At 37.2% G+C, this 24,503-nt stretch overlaps 1 protein-coding gene across 8 annotated transcripts in view; it reads left to right on the plus strand.

The window, feature by feature from the left end:
* CAMK2D (calcium/calmodulin dependent protein kinase II delta) overlaps positions 1-24,503 on the plus strand; it is a 284,123-nt gene that overhangs the window by 84,587 nt on the left and 175,033 nt on the right. For all 8 annotated transcript variants that reach the window (XM_057705222.1, XM_057705215.1, XM_057705216.1 and 5 more), the window contains exon 3: positions 4,251-4,310. In XM_057705222.1, the coding sequence (XP_057561205.1) occupies positions 4,251-4,310 (60 nt within the window). The remainder of the gene's footprint in view (positions 1-4,250; positions 4,311-24,503) is intronic.

The following is a 24,503-nucleotide window of genomic DNA, read 5'->3' on the forward strand; positions in this document are numbered from 1 at the left end:
AGTGTAGAAAAAAGCAATGGATTTTAATGTAGCGGAGTAAAATTTTATTATATTGGACCATATATGATATATATATAGTTTGATATAAAGTTTATAACTTCATTGATATGATTCATTAAGTTTATTGATAAGGTTTCTGATTTCACATTGCAACTAACCTTTAAGAAACTACCATTTATCAAGTTTTGGTATAATATTAAAGAATAACATCTACAATTATCTGAAAAAGCTATTATGACACTTCTTTGTCCAACTATATAACCTTGTGAGTCAGATTTTCTTCATATAAACAACATAATTGCAGCATATTGAATATAAAAGCAAACATGAGAATGTAGCTGTCATCTATTAAGCCAGACCTCAAAGAGATTGCAAAAATTAAAAGTGCTGCTCTTCTCACTTTTTTTTTTAGAGGAGAGAGGGGAATGTAGTGTTTTTCATGAAAAATACGTTACTATGCTGGAGTTGGAAAGTCAGCATTTTGCTACCATCGTAGTAGAGATTGGTTCAGGCAAGAATCATCACTGAATGGTAAATCTAGAGGGAATATTTATGAAGAGCAAGGTGTTTTCATGGTCTTTTAAATGTCTTCCCACATACTTGTTAGTTACAAAGGAAAATTAAAAAGATAATTATTTAGCAAAGAAATTCAACAGCGCCTTGACCTGGTGATCCAAGTTATCATCACTTTTGAGGAGCAGTTGGACAATGTGTACCTCCAGATGTGATAGCCTGAGGATAGTGTTCTAGCTGAGAACATAGAGCTGTGAACGCGTGTTCTAGCTGCGAACACATAGCCTAAATCAAATCACGAGCAAACATTTGACAACACCAAAATGAGAAATATTCTCTTTAAGAAATAGACAGGATGATATTTTTCAAAAATGTCAGGTCAAAAAAGACAAAGGGAAACTGTGGAAATATTCCAGATTAAAGGAGCTAAAGAGAAATGACAACTAAATGCCATATCTGACCCTGATTCTAAATTAAAAGGAGAAAAATGCTATAAAGGACATCATTGGGTTAAATTGAGAAAATTGGAGTGTGGGTGGTAGATTATTGTCTTAATGTTAAATTTGCTGAGGTTGATAACTATACTGTGATTGTATGAGAATATCACAATTCTTAGTAATACACACTGAAATTTTAGGGGTAAAGGACCTTGATGTTTATAACTTAACCATCAGATTGTTCATTAAAAATTATTTTGGGTATAGATACAAATATTTATGTTTATATATACGTGTGTCAATTAGATAAATATATCTATACATATACATGAACATATATAGGGAGGGAGGGAGAAAGTGGAAATGATGTAAAAAATGGGTAAAATGTTAATAATGTATCTGAACAAACAGTATACGGGTGTTTTTTGTACTATTTTTTCTTACTAATTTTTATTGGAGTATACTTGCTTTACAATGTAGTGTTAGTTTCTACCGTGCAGCAAAATGAATCAGCTATACATATGCATATATCCCATCTTTTTTGGATTTGCTTCCCATTTATGTCACCACAGTACATTAAGTAGAGTTCCCTGTGCTATACAGTATGTTCTTAGTTATCTATTTTATGCATAGTATCAACAGTGTGTATGCGTCAATCCCAATCTCCCAATTGTTCCCACCCCCCCCCCACCCCTTGGTATCCATACGTTAGTCTTCTACATCTGTGTCTCTATTTCTGCTTTGCAAATAAGATCACCAAGATCACCTATACCATTTTTCTAGATTCCACATATATGTGTTAACATACAACATTTGTTTCTCTTTCTGACTTACTTCACTCTGTGTGACACTCTCCAGGTCCCTTCACATCTCTACAAATGACTTAATTTTGTTCCTTTTTATGGCTAATATTCCATTGTATATACAAGCATAAGTCAAAAATTATATGCACTCTGGTTATATTAAAACTTCTTTTGGCCACACTGTCTTATCAGTGCTTTCCGTTCAAGGCTACTGTCTCCCCAGTCAGTGCTGTGTTGGTGTGAATGTGTTACATCAGTTCATTTGTAATTGCAGTGTGAGCAGAAGTAGATGCTGCGCTTGTGATTTACACGAAAGAAGAGCAGCGTGCAGTGATTCGTTTTTTGTGGTCTGAGGGTGTGCACACCCGCACACTTCTGCCCACACTGTCAACACTCTGCAGAAACTCCATTTTGAGGTATTGAAGCATCCTCCCTGTAGTCCTGATCTTACTCCGTCTGACTTTCACCTGTTTGGTCACCTGAAAGCAGCTTTACGAGGATGAAGATTCACTTCTGATAAAGAAGTGAAGATAGTGATGCATTTGTGGCTCGTACCTCAGCCTAAAACATTTTTTTAATGAGGTAATACGAAAGCTTATTGACAAATGGACAAAGTGTGTTGAAAAGCAAGGATATTATGTTGAAAAATGATGTATTTGTCTTTTCTAAAAGTTAATTAAAATAAATTCTGCAGCCAGAGTGCAGGTAATTTTTGACTCACCCTCATGTGTACCACATCTTTTTTATCCATTCCTCTGTTGATGGACATTTAGGTTGCTTCCATGTCCTGGCTGTTGTAAATAGTGCTGCCATGAACATTGGGGTGCATGTTGTACTATTCTTATTTTTAAAATTATCTGTAAGTTTCAGTTATTTCCAAAGAAAAATTTAAAAATTAAATGCAGTCACTTATGTTAATGTAATGGGTTCATTATTGTTTTTAAGTGAATTAATAAATATATATTTAAAGTTTATTTTGTTTCTAATAGAGTTAACATTAATTGATCTAATCTACATAAACAAGAGCTTGGTGGGGGGTACTTAATTTTTGAGTGTTGAGGTTCTGAGACCACAGAGTTTGAGGACCATTGGCATAAACTGTGTGTGGGTGGTTAGGTAGGTGTCACCTCTCATTCTCTTTAAGGCTATTTTGTGACACTACTTAATGAGAGCAAATTTGGTAGATGCCACTTACTAATTTTATAATCTTAACTTCTCTCTGCCTTAGTTGTTGTGCTTGTAAAGTAGGGATGATAACATTGCCTATCTTAGAGGGCTATTGTACAGTTTAAATCAGGTCCTCTGTGTGCAGGCTTTCAATAAGAACCACACTCCACAGTACTATTCTTACTGGCAACATGTGTTTCTGCTGTGTTCTTGCCTCTCTCTGCCATTTATTTTGTGCTTTGGCAGGTGATTTGGGTTATAATTATGTGCATATGAATGACTACAAAGAAACCAAAGGAGAGTATCAGATAGTTTTTAAAATGCACGTTTGCAGTAGTCTGTGCCCCTTTGGTTGGTTGGGGAAACGGAGAAGGGTGGAGACGACCAGGCAGTTTGGTGTTTAGGGAGTCCTTGATATACCGCAAAGCATCGTATGCCTAGGAAGTTGGACCAAAAATTGTGTGAAGAGTGGTTGATAGAAAATACAACTGGAGGGGCTTCCTACGTGGCACAGTGGTTAAGGATCCGCCTGCCAATGCAGGGGACAAGGGTTCGATCCCTGCTGCAGAAAGATCCCACATGCCACAGAGCAGTTAAGCCGTGCACCACAACTATTGAGCTTGCGCTTTAGAACCCGTGAGCCACAACTATTGAGCCCATGTGCTGCGACTACTGAAGCCCACGCACCTAGAGCCTGTGCTTCGCAACAAGAGAAGCCACGGCAATAAGGAGCCCACACAACACAATGAAGAGTAGCCCCCCACTGCCGCAACTAGAGAAAGCCTGAGCACAGCAACAAAGACCCAACACAGCCAATAAATAAGTAAATAAATTAAAAAAAAATTACGAATGGACAGGGAACACTTTGTTGTTAGGGATAAACTGGTATTAACCCTGTTTAGCACTGGTTGCACTGGCATTCCAATCACCAGATAGGTATCCTTTGCTCAAATGTTTACATCTATATTGGCTTATTTAAGTTGTAATAGTATATACCTAGGGTAAAGATAAGAAAGAATACTATTGTGCTATTTTTACTGTTTTCCCCAGCGTAAGTCTAAATGCAGCCCTTCTATACCTCATTCAAGCCAATAAAAAATATAATTAGATTGTTAAACTAGCTTCAAGCCAATAAAAAATAAAGATAATTAGATTGTTAAACTATTGTTTTCACCTAATTCCAAATTCAAATGATTTTTTTTTAAATAAAAGTAACCAAAGAATAAATGTAAAGGCTTTATGTCATTTTGATATGCTGTTTATTGTCGTTTGATCTCTTTTGTTAAAAGTTGTGATTTATTTTTCTGTTTTTTTTTTTTTTTTTTAACAGATCATCAGAAACTGGAAAGGGAAGCTAGAATCTGCCGTCTTTTGAAGCACCCCAATATTGGTAAGGAAGTGTTTTCAGTATATTTTAAATATTAATTAAAATTTTACATTATGTAATTTTACCACAATTTAAAAAAATATTAATTTAATAAACTAGAAATAATTGCACTTGTTAACAAATAGTCTCCTAACTTTTGATATTGGTTACATTTGATTCTTCAAAGTTTCTTTAAAAAGGTTTTTCCTAAGGTAGCAGTTCTTTCATATGAACACTTTTAAAAATAATGCTAGGTGTAATTAGTTACGTATCTTTAAGGATTCTTCAGCTGCTGCTACTGAAGTATGGAGAGACAAAACTTATGCCATTCTATTAGTCAGCTAAGTTACTTTTCACCTGTCTTGTAAAATGTTTACCTTGTCATCATTGATTCTATTCCAGAAACTAGTAAAATGGTTTTAGAATATTATCCCTCATGAATATAATAGCATGATAGTGTTCAAAAATAAAAAATATTGATGAATGTAAGGCAAATAGAAGAAGGAAACAAAGGAAAGAAAAAGAAAATGCTACATTCTGTGACAATAGTTTTGATTATTTCTGGAAAATGTTACTGTCCTAGCTCTGTCAGTTTTACTGTCACCCAAAGTATTTCTGATGGGCAAGGCGTGAGAGAGGGAGTGGTAGTTCAGTAGAGTTAGCAAAATCATTCACTGAGAAGGTTTATATTTCTCTATTTTTATAGATAGGGCCATTCAGTTTCTATTCCTTCCTTGAAGTTTTTACTATCCTGCATTTTAGTGGGTACTTCTTAGGTTCTTAAGCGAGTAAATAGATACTAACAAGTAAATCTGAAGCATTAACAAACTAGCAGCTGTCTAATAAGAGTCTCCTGGTTTAGAGAGAGAACAAAACAACCTCTGAAGTGTAACTATGCCTCTTTATAAGTATTTTACCCTAATGAAATCTATGGCATTTCTTTGTTGAATGTATTATTTTGTTAGGCCTGCCATAACAAAGTACCACAGACTGGTAGCTTAAACAGAGAAATGTATTTTCTCAAATTTCTTGTTTCCAGAAGTCTGGAAACAAGAAGTCTGAGATCAAGGTGTAGGGAGTGTTGGTTTCTTCTGAGACCCCTCTCCTTGGCTTGTAGGTGGCCATCTCCTCCTTGTGTTTTCACATGGTCTTCCATCTGTATGATGTCTCTATTTTAATTTCTTCTTTGTGTAAGGGCACTTATCATATTTGGATTAGGGTCTACCCTAATGACCTCATTTTAACTTAATTACTCTTTTAAAAACCCTAACTCCAAATATAAACCCATTCTGAGATACTGGGAGTTAGGACTTCAACATGAATTTTGGAGGGACGCAATTCAACCCATAGTATTGGCTAAAGAGAAATTACACAGTGATAACGCACTATAGTTCGAAGAGTGCTTTTCTTCCTCAGGTTTAGGATAAAATGAACTTGTTATTCTTATGAAGGAGAGTTTTTTTTGCTTGTTTGTTTTGTTTTCAATCAGGATCCTTCTGTGAAACTCAATTTTTGTAGATAGCGAAAGTAGTTGCCTCCATTTCCTCTAGCAGACCATAGTCAAACCAAAGAAACCCAAAGTGAGACGAAAATGACTTTTGTTTTGACACCCCATGCAGAATAACCTTACCAAAAAAGGGGAAGTTGTACACAGGGGACATCGCACCATCAACACACTCTGACACGTCATAGCATTTTTTCAGGGGTCCATAGCAGCCAATGTCATAGCTCCTTGCTCGCCTCGCTGGAGGTTTTCTTTTCTCTCTCTCAAGTCTTTTGAACTCTCAGACCCATTTCTGACCACAAGAGAAATTTCTAGTGATCCTGTACTTCCGGGTATAAATCATAGATAGATCGAACTTCTAAGGCACAATCTCAAAAACCAGAACAGTGGCCAATTCACTTATATCATTCATTTACTCAGCAAATTAATTTTCTGCGAATATGGTGGGAACACAGCTGACTAATATTCCTGATCGTGTGGAGCTTGCATTGTTTTCTGTTTTTTGTTTTTGTTTTTTTTGGCTGTGTGCGGGCTTTCTTTGGTTGCGGTGAGCAGGCTCCGCATTGCCGTGGCTTCTCTTGTTGCGGAGCACGGGCTCTAGGCCTGTGGACTTCAGTAGTTGCAGCACATGGGCTCAATAGTTGTGGTGCATGGGCTTAGTTGCTCTGTGACATGTGGGATCTTCCTGGAGCAGGGATTGAATCTGTGCCCCCTGCGTTGGCAGGCGGATTCTTAACCACTGCACCACCTAGGAAGCCCGGAGCTTGCATTGTTGGGGTAGACAGACTGTAAACAAAGTAGAGGATGTTAGGTTGTGATACTTACTAGGAGAGAAAGAAAGCAGGGGAAGGAAATTGGTATGTTCGGGGATAACACTTTAAATAATTGATCAGGATGACTTTATTGAGAGTGAAATTTGAGTGAAAAACTAAAAAACAGGAGAAAGCAAGACATTTGGCTTTCTGGAGAACCAAAGCTTTACAGGCAGAGGGAACAAACTGCCTTTGTAAACAGGCCCTGAGGTAGGAGCTTGCCCAGTGGATTACACCAAAGCTTTTTTTTTTTTTTTTAATTAATTTATTGGCCATGTTGGGTCTTTTTGCCCTGCATGGGCTTTCTTTAGTTGCAGTGAGCAGGGGGTACTCTTTATTATGGTGCTTGGGCTTCTCACTGCGGTGGCTTCTCTTGTTGTGGAGCACGGGCTCTAGGCGCGCAGACTTGAGTAGTTGTGGCTCTTGGGCTCTAGAGCACAGGCTCAGTAGTTGTGACACACAGCCTTAGTTGCTCCGTGGCATGTGGGATCTTCCCAGACCAGGGATGGAACCCATGTCCCCTGCACTGGCAGGCAGATTCTTAACCACTACACCATCAGGGAAGTCCTTCTGCCAAAGCTTTTTTTTTTTCTAATTGGGGAAATGAGGATGAGTTGTTATTCATTTTATCTTAATTGATAGAGATCTCCATGTCATGTAATGTGACAATGTTGTATTTACTCATGTAAAGAAAAATGATGAAACAACAACAGTAATGCCATGTAATATTAAGTAGCTGCAGACAAGGATGTGATGTACAGGTAGATGCCACAGTGGACATCTGTGGGTGGACTGGGACGGGCGTGCAGTGAGCAGAGCACGGCTGTTCCTGTTGAGGTCATTGAGCCATTAACAGCTTCACAGGGATCACTTGCACTTCCTCCCTACTCGTTCAGATTATGAAGGACAGCATTTGGCCTTAATTCCCTGAAATAAGGTAATCTGATATCTGAATAATATGAGACTCTTGTTCTTTTCTTCCCCTTCTTCTGTTCTATTATTTTCTTGATTTTCTTAAAATCTGTCAGGTTTTAGAACTTCAAGGAAGGAAATACTATTTTTGTCAATTTTTTCCCCTGTGAAAATTGGCTTGTTATATTTTTATTTTTTGTGTGTCTTTCTCTTGGCACAGAATCGATAATCTGAGAATTTACAGTGAGTAAAAGGTTTCCCCCAAAGAAACATATTAAACCAACTAAAAGTGGTCGTTCACTAAACCACTTTCTTTTCTTCAGTGTAATTTTTTAATGTTTTTCTGATTTTCAAAGTAATACACACATTTAGCAGAAAATTTGGAAAACACAATCATGTATGAAGACGAAACTAGAGAGAACAACTTTTAATATTTGTTATGTTTATTTCTGCCTTCTTATATGCTAATTTTCAGCATTCTCTTGTGTGCATTTTCATACCCCTTTAGACAAACCATGAAAAATATAGTTTTTAATTGCCTAGCCCAACAAAATTTTATTGAGTGTGTAGCCATTGCCAGGCCATGTTCTAGGCTCAACACCCTGGTGACGAAGCAGTGATCAAGGAAGATCGTGTCCCTGCTCTTCCAAAGCTTTGCACCATAAACAAATAATCCATTGTAATAATGTCATGGGATTGGTTCTGTGCAGAGAATTAAAATTGCGTAATTTGATACCAGGGCTTTGGGTGGCTATTGTCAAAGCGAGACAGAATCAGACACTAGTTAAAGGCGACAGATTTTATTTAATATTACTGGAGCAGGAGAAAGAGCTGAGTTAAATTCCAATTGTAGCAAAGATAGCTGGAGATTTTAGGGCCCAGGAGCAGAATGAGGGGTCAGTGGGTGGAAAATTATTAAAAGGAGATATCAAAAGTAGGGGGATTCTTGCAAAAGTGGCCTAGGATAACAAGATTCTTATTAAAGGCAGACCAAGGATTTAGATATCAAGCAAGGATGGTGAGGAACCTGATCAGATGTCAACGGTGAGCAAAAGTCAAGGGTGGGAGGATGACTTAGTAGGAGTCCTTGCCAAAACTAGCTTCTGCAGGTTGAGGACAGGACTGCAAAGGACAAGACTTAGTTGAAAAAAGGGCTTAGAGGAGCCTGTCTAAAGTTGGTCAAGGAGAGAGTCTTTGTCAGTACTTTAGAGTGGCTTGTCTGACACAGTATATACGTGGAGGTCACATTTAAACTGATAACCTAAATGACATGAAGAAACTGTCACAGAAAAGCTCAGGGAGGGAGGGTTGCAAGCAGAGGGAGTTCCCCTTGTTAGGGGAGGAGTCAGGGACCAGCATGCGCCCTGCCCTGAGTGAATGGGAGATGACCTGCGATGAGTCAGAAGGGTTGGTAGTGCCTGGTGTTAGGGCTTTGTAAACCAAGTTAGAGTGTCTGGGTTTTATTATAAGCCAGTGGAAAGATCGTAAGTAAGAGGAGTGCGTCACAGTCTGCGTTGCTGTGTCTGCATGTGTGGATGGGTCGTGGTCACCTGAGCAGCATCAGGGATACCAGTGCTCCACCAGTTCATCAGAATCTAGTTTTCATCACCCTAACGCCCCTCGACTCCATCTTCTTGGGTGAGAACTGAAATACACCCGGGTGGCACTGCTCTCTGTGTGGGCCACATAGTCTCTGAAAAGCACCAAGCATATTTCGGTTCCACAAATTTGAAAGTGCAGGCAATTTCCTAAGCAGCTCCATTTTTTCTCTGCCTTTGGAGCAGCTAGTCAGACAATTTTGTTTGAACAACCTGGAAGGATTATAGCTAACTCTAAACTAACGTTACAGTGTTGAGGGAATTTGGAGAGAACATCTGACCTCATGCTTCTGTTAATTAGCTTGTTTTTTATCATTATGTTCATCTTTTATTTGAATAAAATGGCCTGTTTTCTCTTGAGGTATAAACAAATTTCTGGTAAACCAGGTAGTTTGAGCTGTATATCAGCATATCAAACAAGGGGGAAATACCTTTCAGGTAGTGAAATAAAATACTTAAGGTAATAGCCAAATTGTTATCAAAATTATTCTGTATTTCCATTGTTTTTGTGCTTGATCTTTGATAAGCAGTATTACTGAGGAATTTATTGAAACCTATAGTGAAGCCCAAATAACTAAAAACAGTAAGGAAAAACTAGGAAGGTGGGCAAAAGACTCATTAAATTCAACTATATAGGAATCTGAAAAGAACTAGACCAGGGAAAGAAAAGAGAAAGTAGAGCTTTGATCTGACGAATTTGATGTCCTAAGTGAGAAAGTACCCTCTTATAGTCCTTTATTTTCAAGGAGATCAGTATTTGAGACAACTTCGCAGTTGGTGATATGAAAATTTTTATTACTGGGTTATCTCATTCTCTAAAGACTTGAATTTACACTTTGCGTAGACATTGGAAAGAGCAAGACAGTTATTTGAAAGTTTTAAGAAACATTTATATTTGCAGATCAGTATCCCCTTTTAAGGTAAGCCTTTACTGATAAGGCTCAAAGAAGCCCAGGAGCTAGAGGGCCAATGGAAGGCTCTTGTGGCCTTTTAAAATCTAGTCTGTATTAGTGCCCTGGGACCCCTGGTGCAATAAGTTAACCTTCCTGAGATCATAATCTCCTAATGATTACATCCGTTCTACCACCTCTCACAGCCACTACCCCAGAACACATAAACATCATCACTCATATGTTATTATAAAGTGCAATAGAAAATTACAGTATTAATAGAAAACTCTAGACACTCGGTGGACCCCACTTTATTCTACTTCTGACACTGGTCTGTTCTGTGAACTGCCGAAGCACATCCCATCTGCTCATTTACTTTTAGCTGTTCTCGCTGTAAAGCAGAGAAATATTTGATCACTTTATTTCCTTCTGAGAATTATTAGAGTTAAATAATGCATCTTGGGACTTACTTGGTGGTGCAGTAGTTAAGAATCTGCCTGCCAATGCATGGGACGTGGGTTCGATCCCTGGTCCAGGAAGATCCCACATGCTGCAGAGCAATTAAGCCCATGTCCCACAACAACTGAGCCTGCATGCTGCAACTACTGAAGCCCATGCACCTAGAGCCCATGCTCTGTAACAGAGAAGCCACTGCACCACAACGAAGAGTAGCCTCCAGTCTCCACAACTAGAGAAAGCCCTTGCGCAGCAATGATGCAGCTAAAGATAGTAATTAATTAATTAATTAATCTTATCATTTTGGTGAGGAGTTAATAAACTTCGGAAGATATTTAATGTAAATAAACAAATAAATTATTAGGGGGCATTACTTACCAAGTACTATGTAAGTAATTTTAATTTTTTAATTGAGGTATAGTTGATTTACAATATTATATGTTTCAGGTGCACAACATAATGATTCACTTTTTAAAAATTTTACTCCATTTCTAGTTATAAAATATTGGCTGTATTCCCTGTGCTTGCACAATATATCATTATAGCTTATTTTATACATAGTAGTTTGTACCTCTTAAAACCCTACCTCTCTATTGTACCTCTACCCCCACCCCCATGGATAACCACTAGTTTGTTCTCTATATCTGTGACTCTGCTTCTGTTTTCTTGTGTTTGCTAGTTTGTTTTGCATATAAGTGATATTATACAATTAATTAATCATTTCTTAATGTTTAGTAGTTTCTTCCTGAGAGGAATACACTCAATAGTGGGAAAAAATATTTCAGAAACTGTTATGTATTATATATATGATATACACTGTGTATGTATATCATATACAATGTAATATATATTATATATAAATAATCAGAATCATAATATTGTAATAAAAGATGTCATAGATTATCTTATAGATAGTACAAACTCTTAATTTTTTTTTTGTTTTTAATAATTAGGGAAACTAAAGTTTTCTGAATCTATATGACTTATCCAAAGTCAAAATTCTTTGATGACATTGCCAAATCTAAATTCTTAATATCCTCTATATAAAGAGGTACTGATGTCTAGGGAAGCTGATTTGCAGCAGTAAAGTTGAAAAGGCATTGGAATTCGTGTTCCCTTTCAAGGAGAATTTTGAAGTTGTTTTTGGTTCAAATCAATCCTCCCCTGTATTTATTACAGGATAAATATTAAGTTAAAAATGACTAATCCTAATACAAGAAAAGAAAACTTTGTAAGTTTTGGAGAGCATAAGTGATACCTTATATATTAACCCTGGTATGGAACCATTATATTTCAGAGAGATGCTCTGATTGAACAGGTTTTATAGTTTGACATATGTAACAATACATGAAATTACATACACTGACAGGTAGAGATTAAAGACTGTATAAAGACTTTACTTTCTATATAAGCAGTTTCCCCATGCCTATGAGTGATAATTTATGGCATCTAGGATATATATAATTTCCTTTTCCTAAAATGTAAAACTGGAAGAGCCCTTAGGAATGATCTAAGCCCAATATAGATTTTACAGATAGAGACTGGAGGTAATATGCCCAGTTTCTATCTGTAAAGGTCACACACAGATCTCCAAAGAGAAGAAAAATGTGCTTATTACCTCATTTTGCATGTACTGTCTCTTCTTTTAACTGATTTTGGAGGCATGGCATCATTCTGTAAAAGTAATATTTGAACCTCAATTTTAGATCTCTCTAGTCTTTGCAAAAATTTCTTGGGTCAAATATCTCCCCTCTAATTTTCACAGGATAAAATTAACAGTCGTTGTTTGTTCTTCTGATTTTAACAAAAATTTACCTTTTTGTAAAAAAAAAATTTGTAAAAAAAAAAATTTACCTTTTTTTGTAAAAAAGTGAACCTGGAAGTGAAACCTCTTCCAGGTTCCTAGAATTTATAAGGAACCAATCAAATCACATTGTATAACCTTAAATTCAATGAATATTAATCTTAAATATTCCCAGTAGTTATCAAATAATTAAATTGCCTTAAATGGGTATTGTTACAAGATTTCGGTTTTAAACCCTTTGAAAGAAAGAGTCACAAGGGAAAGAACAGTTAGTGTAAGTAAATGTTAACTGATGTGCTGAGAAAACAAAGTGGATGTTTTTATGAATGACAGTTAAAAGTCTTTTTCAGTGTTATGAGAAATCCAACAACGTTCTAAGGGAGTGATACTTAAATAGTTATTCTTTATCACCTTCTTCTTTTTGGGCAGTTATTCATAACAGTTTATAATTACACAAGAATATGTAATTTTTATTGTTAAACAGCTTTCTCTAGTGACTCTCCAACAGATAAAAGGTAATTTAACGCTATTCAGTAGTAAAAAGCAAAGTACTCGTTTTATCTTCACCTTTTATTTGATTAAATCTCACCTCTTTTTCTTGATTATTTGGTGTGAAGGCTAAATTACTTCTTAGAATATCTTACTGTCTGCAGAAATGATTAACCTCTCCTAACAAAAGTGAGAAGTAGCACAAAGAAATCGTCTTCTCCCAACTAATAAATATTTTCAAAAATATGCATTATTATCTACTCTAGCTTCTTTCTTTTTTTCTTTCTTTTGGTTCATTTAATGTGGTGCCAGTAACATACCCTTTATAATTCTTAGTTGAAAGTTAAATTCATAATCTCTTTAAGTAAACAACTTAGAGTAGAAAGATAAAATATAGGCGTAAAAACTATAGGTTCAAGAATATTTTAAATTCTCTTTTAATTAGTGAATTTGGATCTAAGTCCACTTGTTATTGGTTCCTTTGTAAATTATTTTTTCTATATATTAAATGAAAAAGCTAGTTTCTGAGTTACACTAAAAGTAGTTAAATTTTATATGAAATAATACAGAAAAATGGTCCTGTTACAAATGAAGAACAATCTGTGATGGAGACTCGCTGGGTGTAGTACAGTTTGATCTACTAACGCATAACGTTTGCTTGAACGTATCTCCTGATTTTTCTACTAACCTTATTTTATTTCCATCTTGTCCTGTCTTCCCTAGTTTCAAGGTAGAATCCCCTAGCAGAGTATTGGAAGTTTAGAATAGTTTCTTGGATTCAGAATTATGCCCTAATAAGACTTTAAAGGAAAATAATTCCAAATATTACTTGCATCTTTTTCTTTGTTTTCTTTACTGGGGCTTGAGTTGTACAGAATCCCATCTCCTCTCCCTTACCTCACCACAGGCAAGAACGGCTTCTGTAGCCAGGAAGCCTAGGAAAGAGCTCAGGGATCTTTTAATCACTTAAAAATCATTGCTCTTTTCCCTTTCTTCTGATAGCTTCGATAATAAAAATAAATTTAGATATAGTAAGCTATTGTGTTAAGATTTGATGATGGCTGACTAAAAGGAGAAAAATTCCAAGGAATTTTGTCACTAGAATTAATAACAAAACTGTTGACTGTGTTATCAGGCACTGGTCTAAGTGCTCTCCATGCATACAGTCTTTTAAGCCACCATACAAACAAGTGCCATTCTTATCTCCATTTTACAGACCAGGAATCTAAAGCCCAAAGAGGTTACAGAGTTAACCAAAGTCATGCAGCTAGTAAGTGGTTGAGTTGGCATTCAAATCTGCACATTCTGCTATCACAGTCCATGCTTTTCAGTGAACACTGTGCGGCCTCCAGTAGCTGTGTAACTTTGCAGTACTCACACTGTTGTTTAATAAGTAGAGAAAAAAATCTCAAAATTTTATGAAGATTAAAATAACAGTAGACTAAGATCCTTTCCTAGAGATCTTATATAATTTTACTATTTATCTTTAGTTCTAACTTGAGAGCTGAACTATCATCGAGATCATTGAAACACTCATAGTAAATACAGATACTAATTATATTTTAGTGACAGTAAGTTTTAGTATCTTGGTAAAAGTGTTTTAAGTGGTCATATTTGATCCTGCATTAATTATTTACTTGCTATGCAAGACAATCTATTACTCTCCTCACTTATGGATAAAGAAAATGAATATTTATCAGAAAACAGTGAAGGTTAAGGAAACAAACCTAATAGTAATTAAGGTGAAATGTAACATGACAAAGTAAATTTTAAAAACTATTCTTTAGGGACTTCCCTGATGGTCCAGTGGTTAAGACTCGGTGCTGCCAATGCAAGGGGCCTGGGTTTGATCCCTGGTTGGGGGAACTAGAGCCCATGTGCCGCAACTAAAGATCCTGCACTCGGCAGTGGAGATCCTGAGTGCCACAACTAAGACCCAGTGCAGTCAAATAAATAAATAAATATTAAAAAAAAAACCCACAACTATTCTGCAAATCGTAGACAGAGAATCAGGACAGGACATTTACGGGATGATGGATTCTAAGATCAGATGAACCCTCAGGTGGCCATGTGTGTTTTAAACAACCAATGCTCATAACTTATTTTAGTAGAGTACATTCAGGAAACAGTTCAGAGGTAACTTTTGAAAGTGCAATTTAGAGTTCAATTATAACACTTTTAGCATTTTATAATGCTTGATGTGGTTTAGTTTGGTAGAAAAGTCACTTTAGGAAAGGTAGTGCTATATGTTCTCAGTATTTTTAAGTTTGAAAATTAGAATTTGTTTTCTTTAAAAATGCTCCAAAGGTAGAAGCATTTTTGCTCTTTGAATTTGATTCATAGTGCATCTGCTTAACAAAAACAGATAAACTTGCCATGGAGTGATGATTGTGTCAGGTTATTGTTTGATATGTTAATTTTGTTGATTAGTTTAAAAGGCTAATGGACTGTTGCAGGAAAGAAGATAGACACACAGTAATATGACTTGAATTCCTCTTCTGTTAAAATGTTTTCTCACATTTTGTGTTTCAGTGGTTATTTACAATATGTTGTCTATGAAATGACAGAAAAATTATTTGGTAGGATTTTGTTCACACTGTTGAAGTTCAGTAGTTCACTGTTCAAAGATTGCTTTCAATTTTCAGCAACAGGTATATTGTGTAAAAGTTTTAACGCAAGGCTTAGAATAAGAAGAAAAATTTCTGTAGCCTACAAAATTAATCTCCAAAGAAGATGGCATTAATTTTTGTGAATCTGTTATTTTGATGTGTAGGAAATCTTGTCTTTCATTCATTCTGTCCAGAAAATGAGTAATTTTACTTACAAATATTTAATTGGAATCTTATATTATGTAAACAGTTCCCCTGTAGGGATATTCACAATTATGATTCCCTTGAGTATCAATGGTTTTGCCTATTCAGATGAATTTTGGTTGGATTATTTTTTAAAAAACAAACAGTGCTTTAATTGTTAATCTATTTTGTATTAAGAGCAAAACACTTTATAATTGAGGTAGTGAAACAGTATTTTATATTTTGATTAGCTCTGAAAATATCTTAAAAAATTATTAAAAGTTACTGATTTAATTTCTTCCTATCCATTATTTCTTCTTCTAATTTCTTAATCATTACATGAGTTTTTTACATCAACATTTGATCTTAGAAGTAAAATGTTATGCCAGTCTGGATAAACATAAAATGAAACAGGTGAGCAAAATTAAAGCATATATGATGTGATTTCCAGCAATTAGCATTAAGCATTGATTGAGTTGAATAGTGCTAACTCTGTTGCAGTTAAAATACTGAAAGACTACAGAGATGAATGAGACATAGTCCTTAACCACAAGTTTACAGTTCAGGAGGACAGATTGTGATGTATGAAGCTAAAATACAGTGTGGTTACATACTGTAATGAAGCTCTTACTAAGTGTCATGAGAACACTAAGGAATAGGCTAAGAATTTTAACTGAAGTACAGTGGATAATGAACAGAATTTTGCTATAAAGAAGTAGGGATTGGACTCAAAGCATTATAGAAAGAGCATCAAAAGGAAAGATCAGATATAAATGTCCTTGTCACACTTGAAGAATGATAGAAAATCTGGAATGATTGGAGTATAATCTGTGTGTTGGCCATAAAGTTTGATTGGGAATAGTAATGGGGAGTCTTGACTTTCTATGCCAGGAAATTTTATCACTAATCTGTAGAAAATAGGAAATTACTAAAGATTAATTTATGGGCTTCCCTGGTGGCACAGTGGTTAAGAATCTGGCTGCCAATGCAGGGGACATGGGTTTAATCCCTGGTCCGGGAAGATCCCACATGCCACGGAGCAACTAAGCCTGCGTGCCACAACTACTGATCCTGTGCTCTAGAACCCGAGAGCCACAACTATTGAGCCCAAGCACCACAACTGCTGAAGCCTGTGCGCCTAGAGCCCATGCGCCACAGCAAGAGAAGCCACCTCAGTAAGAAGTCTGCGCACTGTGATGAAGAGTAGCCCCCGTTCTCTGCAACTATAGAAAGCCCATGCTGCCAATAAATAAAAATATAAAATAAAAGATTAATTTAGTTGACACACATGATTGTATTAGTTCCCCGAAAGACAAATTTGCTAATAATCATAATTGTTTATAGTCAGGAGAAGCTGGTGTTGAAGAGCATTTAAAAGTCTTCTGAATTAATTTATGTATGACATGATGAGTTCCTAAACTGTGGTAATGGGAGCAGAGAAGGCAGGACAAGCAAAGATACTAGAGCCATTGTGAAGGTAGAATCAGACCATCTTGGGTAGCAGTTATATTGTGGTGGCTGGGATAGAAAGAGGTTCCTCTGAGGTGTTTAGTTTGGGTGACTAGAGAAATATTGATCCCTTTAAGAACAGAGAACAAAGCAGGCAAAGAAAGTTGGGAGAAATTTAGTTGAATATGAGAACATGAAATTTTTTTTTATAAAGATTGGAAAATATCTCTTTGGGGAGACAGTGGACAAAAAAAGACAAAACAAAAACAAATAGCAAACACCACCACCTAAACCCTGATCATTCACTTTTTGTCAAAAAGTGTACGTCTCTAACCACTTCCCCTCCTCCTCAGGATGGAAGCGGTTGGCAGGGATTATGATCGTCCCTCCTAGACCAGTACTTGACTGTAGTTAGACTCCTGGTTTTGGGTCCTTGTTTTTATGGAGGAAGTGAAGACAGTCAGATTGTGCTCCAAGTGTCCTCTGACCAAGCAGGATAGTCTTTGCACCAACTCCATCACCTAAATGTGGTTTAGCCTTTCTAGGGTGTTCTTCCTCCTGTGGGGTCTCAACCGGAGTAAGGCTCACTTCTCCTTAGTCCCTCGTGTCTTAGCCAAACATGTATCTTTTCTGACTCAGTACTGTAATTACTTTAGTTTGCGTGTGTCTTATCTGACTTACATGTGGGACATGACATAGAGCTCTAGAGAATGAGAATATGTACTTTGGAGACACTTACGTGTAGGGGATGATGAGTGAATAAACACATCCAGCAGTATGAGGATTATGAAGGGTACCAAAGACAAATGACGACAAGTGCCTACTTGTAAAGAGCATGAGAAGCTTTTTTTTTTTTTAAAGAGCTATAACAACAATGGTTTTCTTAGACTTTTTTTATTCTCACTGTGCTTTAAGATAAATTTTCATATAAAATAGCTAAAGTTTTTCTAGGGAAATAAAAGGAAATTATATTTTGGGAACAAAATATTTGGAATTGTACAAAAAAGCAATATTAGTTTTTTTTCACTTTTAATGATAATAGTTCAAATGTGTTGATTTTAGGTGGACTTAAAACATCAATGTTTACTGTTATAAGTACCAAGGCTATGTTTTATTAACAGGCTTAATTATATTGGAGCTGTAATGAAGTTGTAATATTGAAGATGTTTTCTTCAGCCAATTGCCATTCCCCAAACAGTTTCTCATTTAAAAGCTGGTAATTTCAATTATGTATTTAAATTTATTTATCAGGAACTTTCCAAGAGAACTCTGATAAAACATGATTTTCAAATGTCATTCTGATATGTGTAGATTATTCCAGTGACCGTTTCTTTTGATATTCCTTATATAAATCTTCATTTCAAAATTAAATTACATCTCCTGGTCACTTTCTAAAAATACATCCATAAAATGGACAAGAGGAATAAGATAAGGCCATCCCCTCCCCACCACCCAGAAAGCCAAAGAATCAGTGATTTAAAATCACTGAATTTCAGTCTGGGGTGATTTTGTCCCCTTCACTGTCTCCTTCTCCTGGGGACCATTTAGTGGTATGTGTTTTGGTTGTCACAACTGAGGATGCCCATCCTGCATCAGGTGAGTGGAGGCCACAGATGCTGCTAAACATCCTACAGTGCAAAAGACAACCCCTCACAGTAACGAGTTATTTGGTCCGACATGTCAGTAGTGCTGAGATGAAAAAAACTCTGATTTAAGGTAAAAGTAACAACAACAACAGTAAGGCAGGTAGCCAGCCTTACATGCTGGATCCATGCAATTTCCTTACATTAAAAAAGCTAGTCAGTGTGTCCCCTTAATGAAGGACAAGTAGGCGATGACACTTGCATAGAATATCCTATGAGCAAAAGTTTGTAAAATATTCCCTTTTAACAAAAAAGTAGAAAAACAAAGAACTAGTTTAAATGTCAACCATAATTAAAAAGAAGCACAGATTAGAATTTTATTTTTTTCTAAGTTCAAAAAGGATATTTATATAATGAAACATTTTTCATTTAAAACTAAATGAAAACTATGTAAGTCAATATTGAAGTAAAATGAGAATACCTCCCAAGAATCAGATGGGGGTGAAAAAAGAAATAATTCTCCAGTGAAATAATTTTATCTTCATTGTGAATCACTTAGAACAGCAATTCTTAACACTTTTGGATCTTTAACCTTCTTTGGATAAACTTTTCTAGGCTATAGATTTTTCTCTCTTCACAAAATTGCATATTGACATGAAATTGTTCATATAGTTTGGAGTATTTACAGAGATCAGTAGAGCCTAAATATGGATCTTTGGACCATAGTCATATTAAAACAAAACTTATTTTGAAGAAATACAGTGAAATGCCCTCTTACTCTTAAATGTGACTCTTATGTTAGTCTTAATGACCTTGTAATTCATATAAAAGGATTTGCACAGTTCTCTCCACCTCGACTCTAATCTTAATAAAGCATGCATTTTGCGATGGGGATGTAGTCTGTGGGAGGAAGCAGTATCACCCAGTTCACTTGGGAATTAAACCCTCAGAAAGGGACTAAGCTAACCTCACATTTATTTATGCCTATTCATATCTTTACGTTATTAATCCCACCCCAAAGAATTTGTTAAGAAAATGAATAAGATTATAGATATACATCTAGTGAAGAGAATAAACTGCTTTTGAAACAATTTAGAATTATGTAATTAAAGTGAAGCATAGAAATTGCACTGTAGGCAGAAGCCAACCTAGCAGAGACTGGTGCTAACACATGCTAATTACAATCCTTTAAAAATCTGCTCATTAAAACAAGTTTTATTAGGTAACCCTGGCAAGCCTGATTCCTTACTTCGTGTACCAAAGGGTAATGAAATTTATTTAAATAAAATAGAATAATTCCACCTTTTAACTAATTCTGACAGGTCTTGTCCCTAATTAATCTGAGTCAGTGATGCATGACTGTGATGTAACAGTTGCAAAGCATCTCCCAATAAAATGGAAAAAAGATGTACCTTTCTCCTGAGGTCTTCCCATACACCAGAAAGATATTTAATTATTTATTTTTTGGAGACTAAGTGAACGGAATGTTGTTTTGCAGTTATTTGTTTTTAATTTGGGACCATTTTAATGTTTCAATAAGTGAATTTTAACAGGATTACTCTGGCTGCTGTGCATCTGACCGTGTGTCTCCTCTGCTCAGAAACTGCTCAGTGGCTTCCTAGTTAGAGGACAAGCCCTGGAGTCCTCACGATGGCCTGAGACCCTGCACAAGAATCACCAGCCACTTTACCTACCTGATCTTAGCTCAGCTCCACTTCTCGCCCCGACACTTGCTCTGCTCCAGGCGCTCGGGGTTCCTTGGGTTCCCCAGCTGTGCCCTGCCTTCCTTCTGAGGGTGCTGCTCCTCCCGCAGTGAATCTGAAGGCTGCTTCCCTCAGGCCTCTGCTCGACCATCACCTCATCCGGGAGGCCTCCCCTGCCAGCTCTGTGTAAAGAGCAGCCTCCCCCTGCCATGCCTGCCACACACTCCCTTCCTTCCTTCCTTGCTTTATTTTTCTCTCTGGCACTCCATGACACTGCATGCTTAGTTGTTGTTTCAGTTATTTTCTACCCACTAGTATCTAAAACCCCAAGGAGACAGGGACCTTGCTTATAAACTGTTACATCCCCTGTACCTAAAATAGCCTCTGACATAGAGTCTGTGCTCAATAAATAAATGTTGCAGGGATTAAACAATGCATGGGCGCATATATTTTTATTAAGTTAAATTTAGATCACCTGAAGGGGAACACACACTTCTGTTACTATAAGTAGAAGGAAAACATAAATTTTAATTTGTGACGTAGTTGTTTTATTCAAACACAGGATTCATCTATAGGATTTTGGATTCCTTCTGGCTAAAGTGTGTTAGCAGTGGCTTAGGGCAAGCCCACACCTAAACAAAGACTGTAAAACCAGAGAGCAAACTTAAGGTTTCTATCTGGTTGGGCAGGTCAACACACCATATGGCATCGTACCTCTTTTTACTGCCTGGTCTTCCTGAATAATCCCTTATCACTTAGTCTGAAGTTCCCACCCTGCAGGCAGGAATCTTGACCCATACCCCTCTTGGTGATGTTTGATGTGTTTCCCATGCAGCTTGGAGACTCTTAGGCATCTTTGTTGGGAGTGTCAGGGTCCCACTGTTTCTTTTATCTGACTAACACCTAAAACCACTAGCTGCTTCCCCATCTTCCTGGGGAGCATTCTAACTATATCCCAGGAAGCAGAACTGTACTATCAGGAAATGTCACCAGTTTCTCCCCCTTGCCAGATCATCCACTCATCTGATTGGTGAGCCTCATTCTTAGACATGTGTGGGATAGCCCTTAATATGACTACTATACTCTTCAAAGCAAAAGCCTACTTCTCAGATGAAATTGCCAAACTACTGAGAAAGAAAGAGGGTTGGTTGTCTCTCTCGCTCTTGCTTCTTTAATAGGCTTGTCCTGTCCTCAGTGATTCCTTTGACGTTCTCTGGGAGCCCTGCTCTGGAGCAAGGATTGGCACGCTTTTTCTTTTCCTTTTCTCTCTCTCTTTTTTAAGCCCATCTCCTGGGGCCTGTTTATTTATTTGTTTATTTATTCATTTATTTTTGGGTGCGTTGGGTCTTCGTTGATGTATGCGGGCTTTCTCTAGTTATGGTGAGTGGGGTCTACTCTTTGTTGTGGCACGGGCTTCTCATTGTGGTGGCTTCTCTTGTCGTGGAGCATGGGCTCTAGGCATGTGGGCTTCAGTAGTTGTGGCTCTCAGGCTCTAGAGCGCAGGCTCAGTAGTTGTGGCACACGGGCTTTCTTGCTCCATGGCATGTGGAATCTTCCCGACCCAGGGATTGAACCCGTGTCCCCTGCATTGGCAGGCAGATTCTTAACCACTGCACCACCAGGGAAGTCCCTGGGAAGATTTTTCTATGAAATATCCAGTAGGAAATATTTTAGACTTTTTGCTAGCCGTGCCTTCTTTCGTCCTAACTATCCAACTTTGTTAGTGTGAAGCAGCCATAGACACTTCATAAATGAATAGGTGTAACTGTGTTCCAATAAAACTTTATTTACAGACACTCAAATCTGAAATTTATTTTTTATGTGTCATAAAATATTCTTGATTTTTTTACAACCATTTAAAAAGCATTTTAAAAAACCTATTCTCAGTTTACAGACCAATCAAAAATAGGTATTAAGCTGGATTTGATTTAAACCCTACTCTAGAGTCTAGGAGACCTTCCTTTGTGGGTTCTTGGGCCTTGGATATCTGCCGGACTCCCTAATGTTTTCTTTCCTGGGCCTGGGAAACAGCTTCATCTTGATTTCCTGGCCACCTTATATATTCTGAATCTCAGAGGACAGAAGCTAAAATATCTGGGTGCAGTAATGACCTGTGTGACTTTCCATTTCTGAATTCCTCTAATTCTGAAAAACAGTTCCATTTCAACTCTGGTTTCTGATTTAGTGCTGTTCCAGTTTCTAGGTCTAATGTGATGTGAAAAGCCTTAACCCCGCTGCCCCGTTTCCTTTCAGTGTGGCTATTGGTCTTGCTGTTACCTGTGCTCCTAGGTGACCCTTGACTGGATTTCTTGCCCTGCAGTGAGATTCTGGATAGTTGCTGCTCACTGATTTCCACTTTGTTAACCAACTACCACACCTGGGTAACTGGTGAATGTAGGATTTGGTTTAGAGCTTGAGCTGACGTCACTCAGAGCTTACCTGTATTCTTTTTTACTTGAAAGTTGATCATCTGTTTCAAATTACCTCTGAATTTACACACATTAAGTGCTATTTCTAAACAATTTTGATCCCTGACTTTTCCCCACACTTTTGGATTATATGTAACGTAACCTAGGCCAGCTTTGTCCTCATTTGGCAGATTTGCTGTGCTCTAAGCCGTGAATCTGACAGGATGTTATTTTTTCTGTCTATTCTGATATTTTTGAGATGTTTTTCTTTTTGAATCTGATCTTGCCCCCATCCTTCCCAAAATACCCTGAGTCTACTAGGGGCTGTACCTCTTATAAAATGGAAGGTAAAATGGCCTCAGTTGAGAGCTTGCTTTTCTTAATAACACAAAACCATTCTGACAGTAACGGGTATTATGAACTAATTTTGATATAATGGAGGGCTGTTTCTCTGAGAGTACAGAAGAGACCATATTATATTCACCTTCATTTGCAAAGATCTCATGAGGAAATCCCCTGTATCCTTTGGACCTATTTACACTTGTAAAACAGACCTGGATCCGCTTAAATACTCTGCGAGGTTCATCAGAATGGGGCAGTGTAATATGAGCACGGATGAGGAGTCTGATATTACTCAAAGAGGGAGGGTGATGCCACTCTGCACATGTTGGCCTTTCAGCAACAGGAGAAATTTCCCCTGCTGCGGGAAATAAGCAGACCTCACCTAGGCACAGAGCTGTTCCAGCAGGTTATCAAGATGGGCAGTGGAAGGGAAGGTTGCTGGTTTCTGCTGTGGGAGATATTGACCCCTTCATTCACTCACTTGTGTGTAAATGTAGACTGCAAGCTGCCAGCAGTGGTCAACAATCCTTTCTTTGTGTGTCAACAGCGTATCAGAATTCCCTTGCCTCAAAACACCATTAACAGAGTCCCAGACCCTGTCCTTCTGCAGGTGATTGATACTGCTGACACGGTTCTTGTTTTTTTGACTTGCTCTTCCTGGGCCCCGGACCATTTGTTCTACACACCTGAAGTCTGGACTGATGAGCCTCCAGGCAAGACTTTGCAGATAGCCCTGTTTGTGACCTGAACCTGTGATAACTGCCTCTGGCCTTGACCTTCTATTTTTCTGACTCTTCACACGGTCCCCTGCTGTGTCCCTCCACGCTAATGCTTTTGTCCTTTCTTGGCTTTTCTATCCTGTTTGCCTCTGATATCCTGGAAGACAAAATTATTCATTTCCATTGAAACATCACATTTTTTAGCAGATATTTGAATAGATATGAACTGAAGAAATGTAACTGGTCTTCTGAGAAAGATGTTCACTTTTGTGAATATACTTATTTGATACTTTGATTAATTGCTAGTCCCTGAGTTACATAACATAGATATAATTCCTGCTGTGTTTGTGTGTGTGTGTGTGTGTGTGTGTCTGTATACACAGTTGAGTTGTGAACAACTGGGGTTTGAGCTGTACTGGTCCTCTTATGGGTATATTTTTTTCAATAAATATGGGCTACAGTACTACACAATCTGAGGTTGGTTGACTGTGCAGATGTGGAAACACAGATATGGAGGGCCAACTGTAAAGTTATACACAAATTTTTGGCTGCATGAAGGGTCGGCACCCATTACCCCTGTTCAAGGATTCAAGTTCAAGGGTCCGCTGTATGTAACTGTTATTATTTTATTTTTATATATAGTGTTCTCTTTTTCTCGTTCTTAATTTTAAGTTGTAGTGTGTCTTATTTCACAGATATATTTTCACTTTTACCCCTATGTTCATTTTTCAAATAGAGGAGTTTCATGATCACCAT

This window comes from Hippopotamus amphibius, chromosome 13 (genome assembly GCF_030028045.1).
Source record: "Hippopotamus amphibius kiboko isolate mHipAmp2 chromosome 13, mHipAmp2.hap2, whole genome shotgun sequence".
In the NCBI taxonomy this organism is placed as follows: domain Eukaryota; kingdom Metazoa; phylum Chordata; class Mammalia; order Artiodactyla; family Hippopotamidae; genus Hippopotamus; species Hippopotamus amphibius.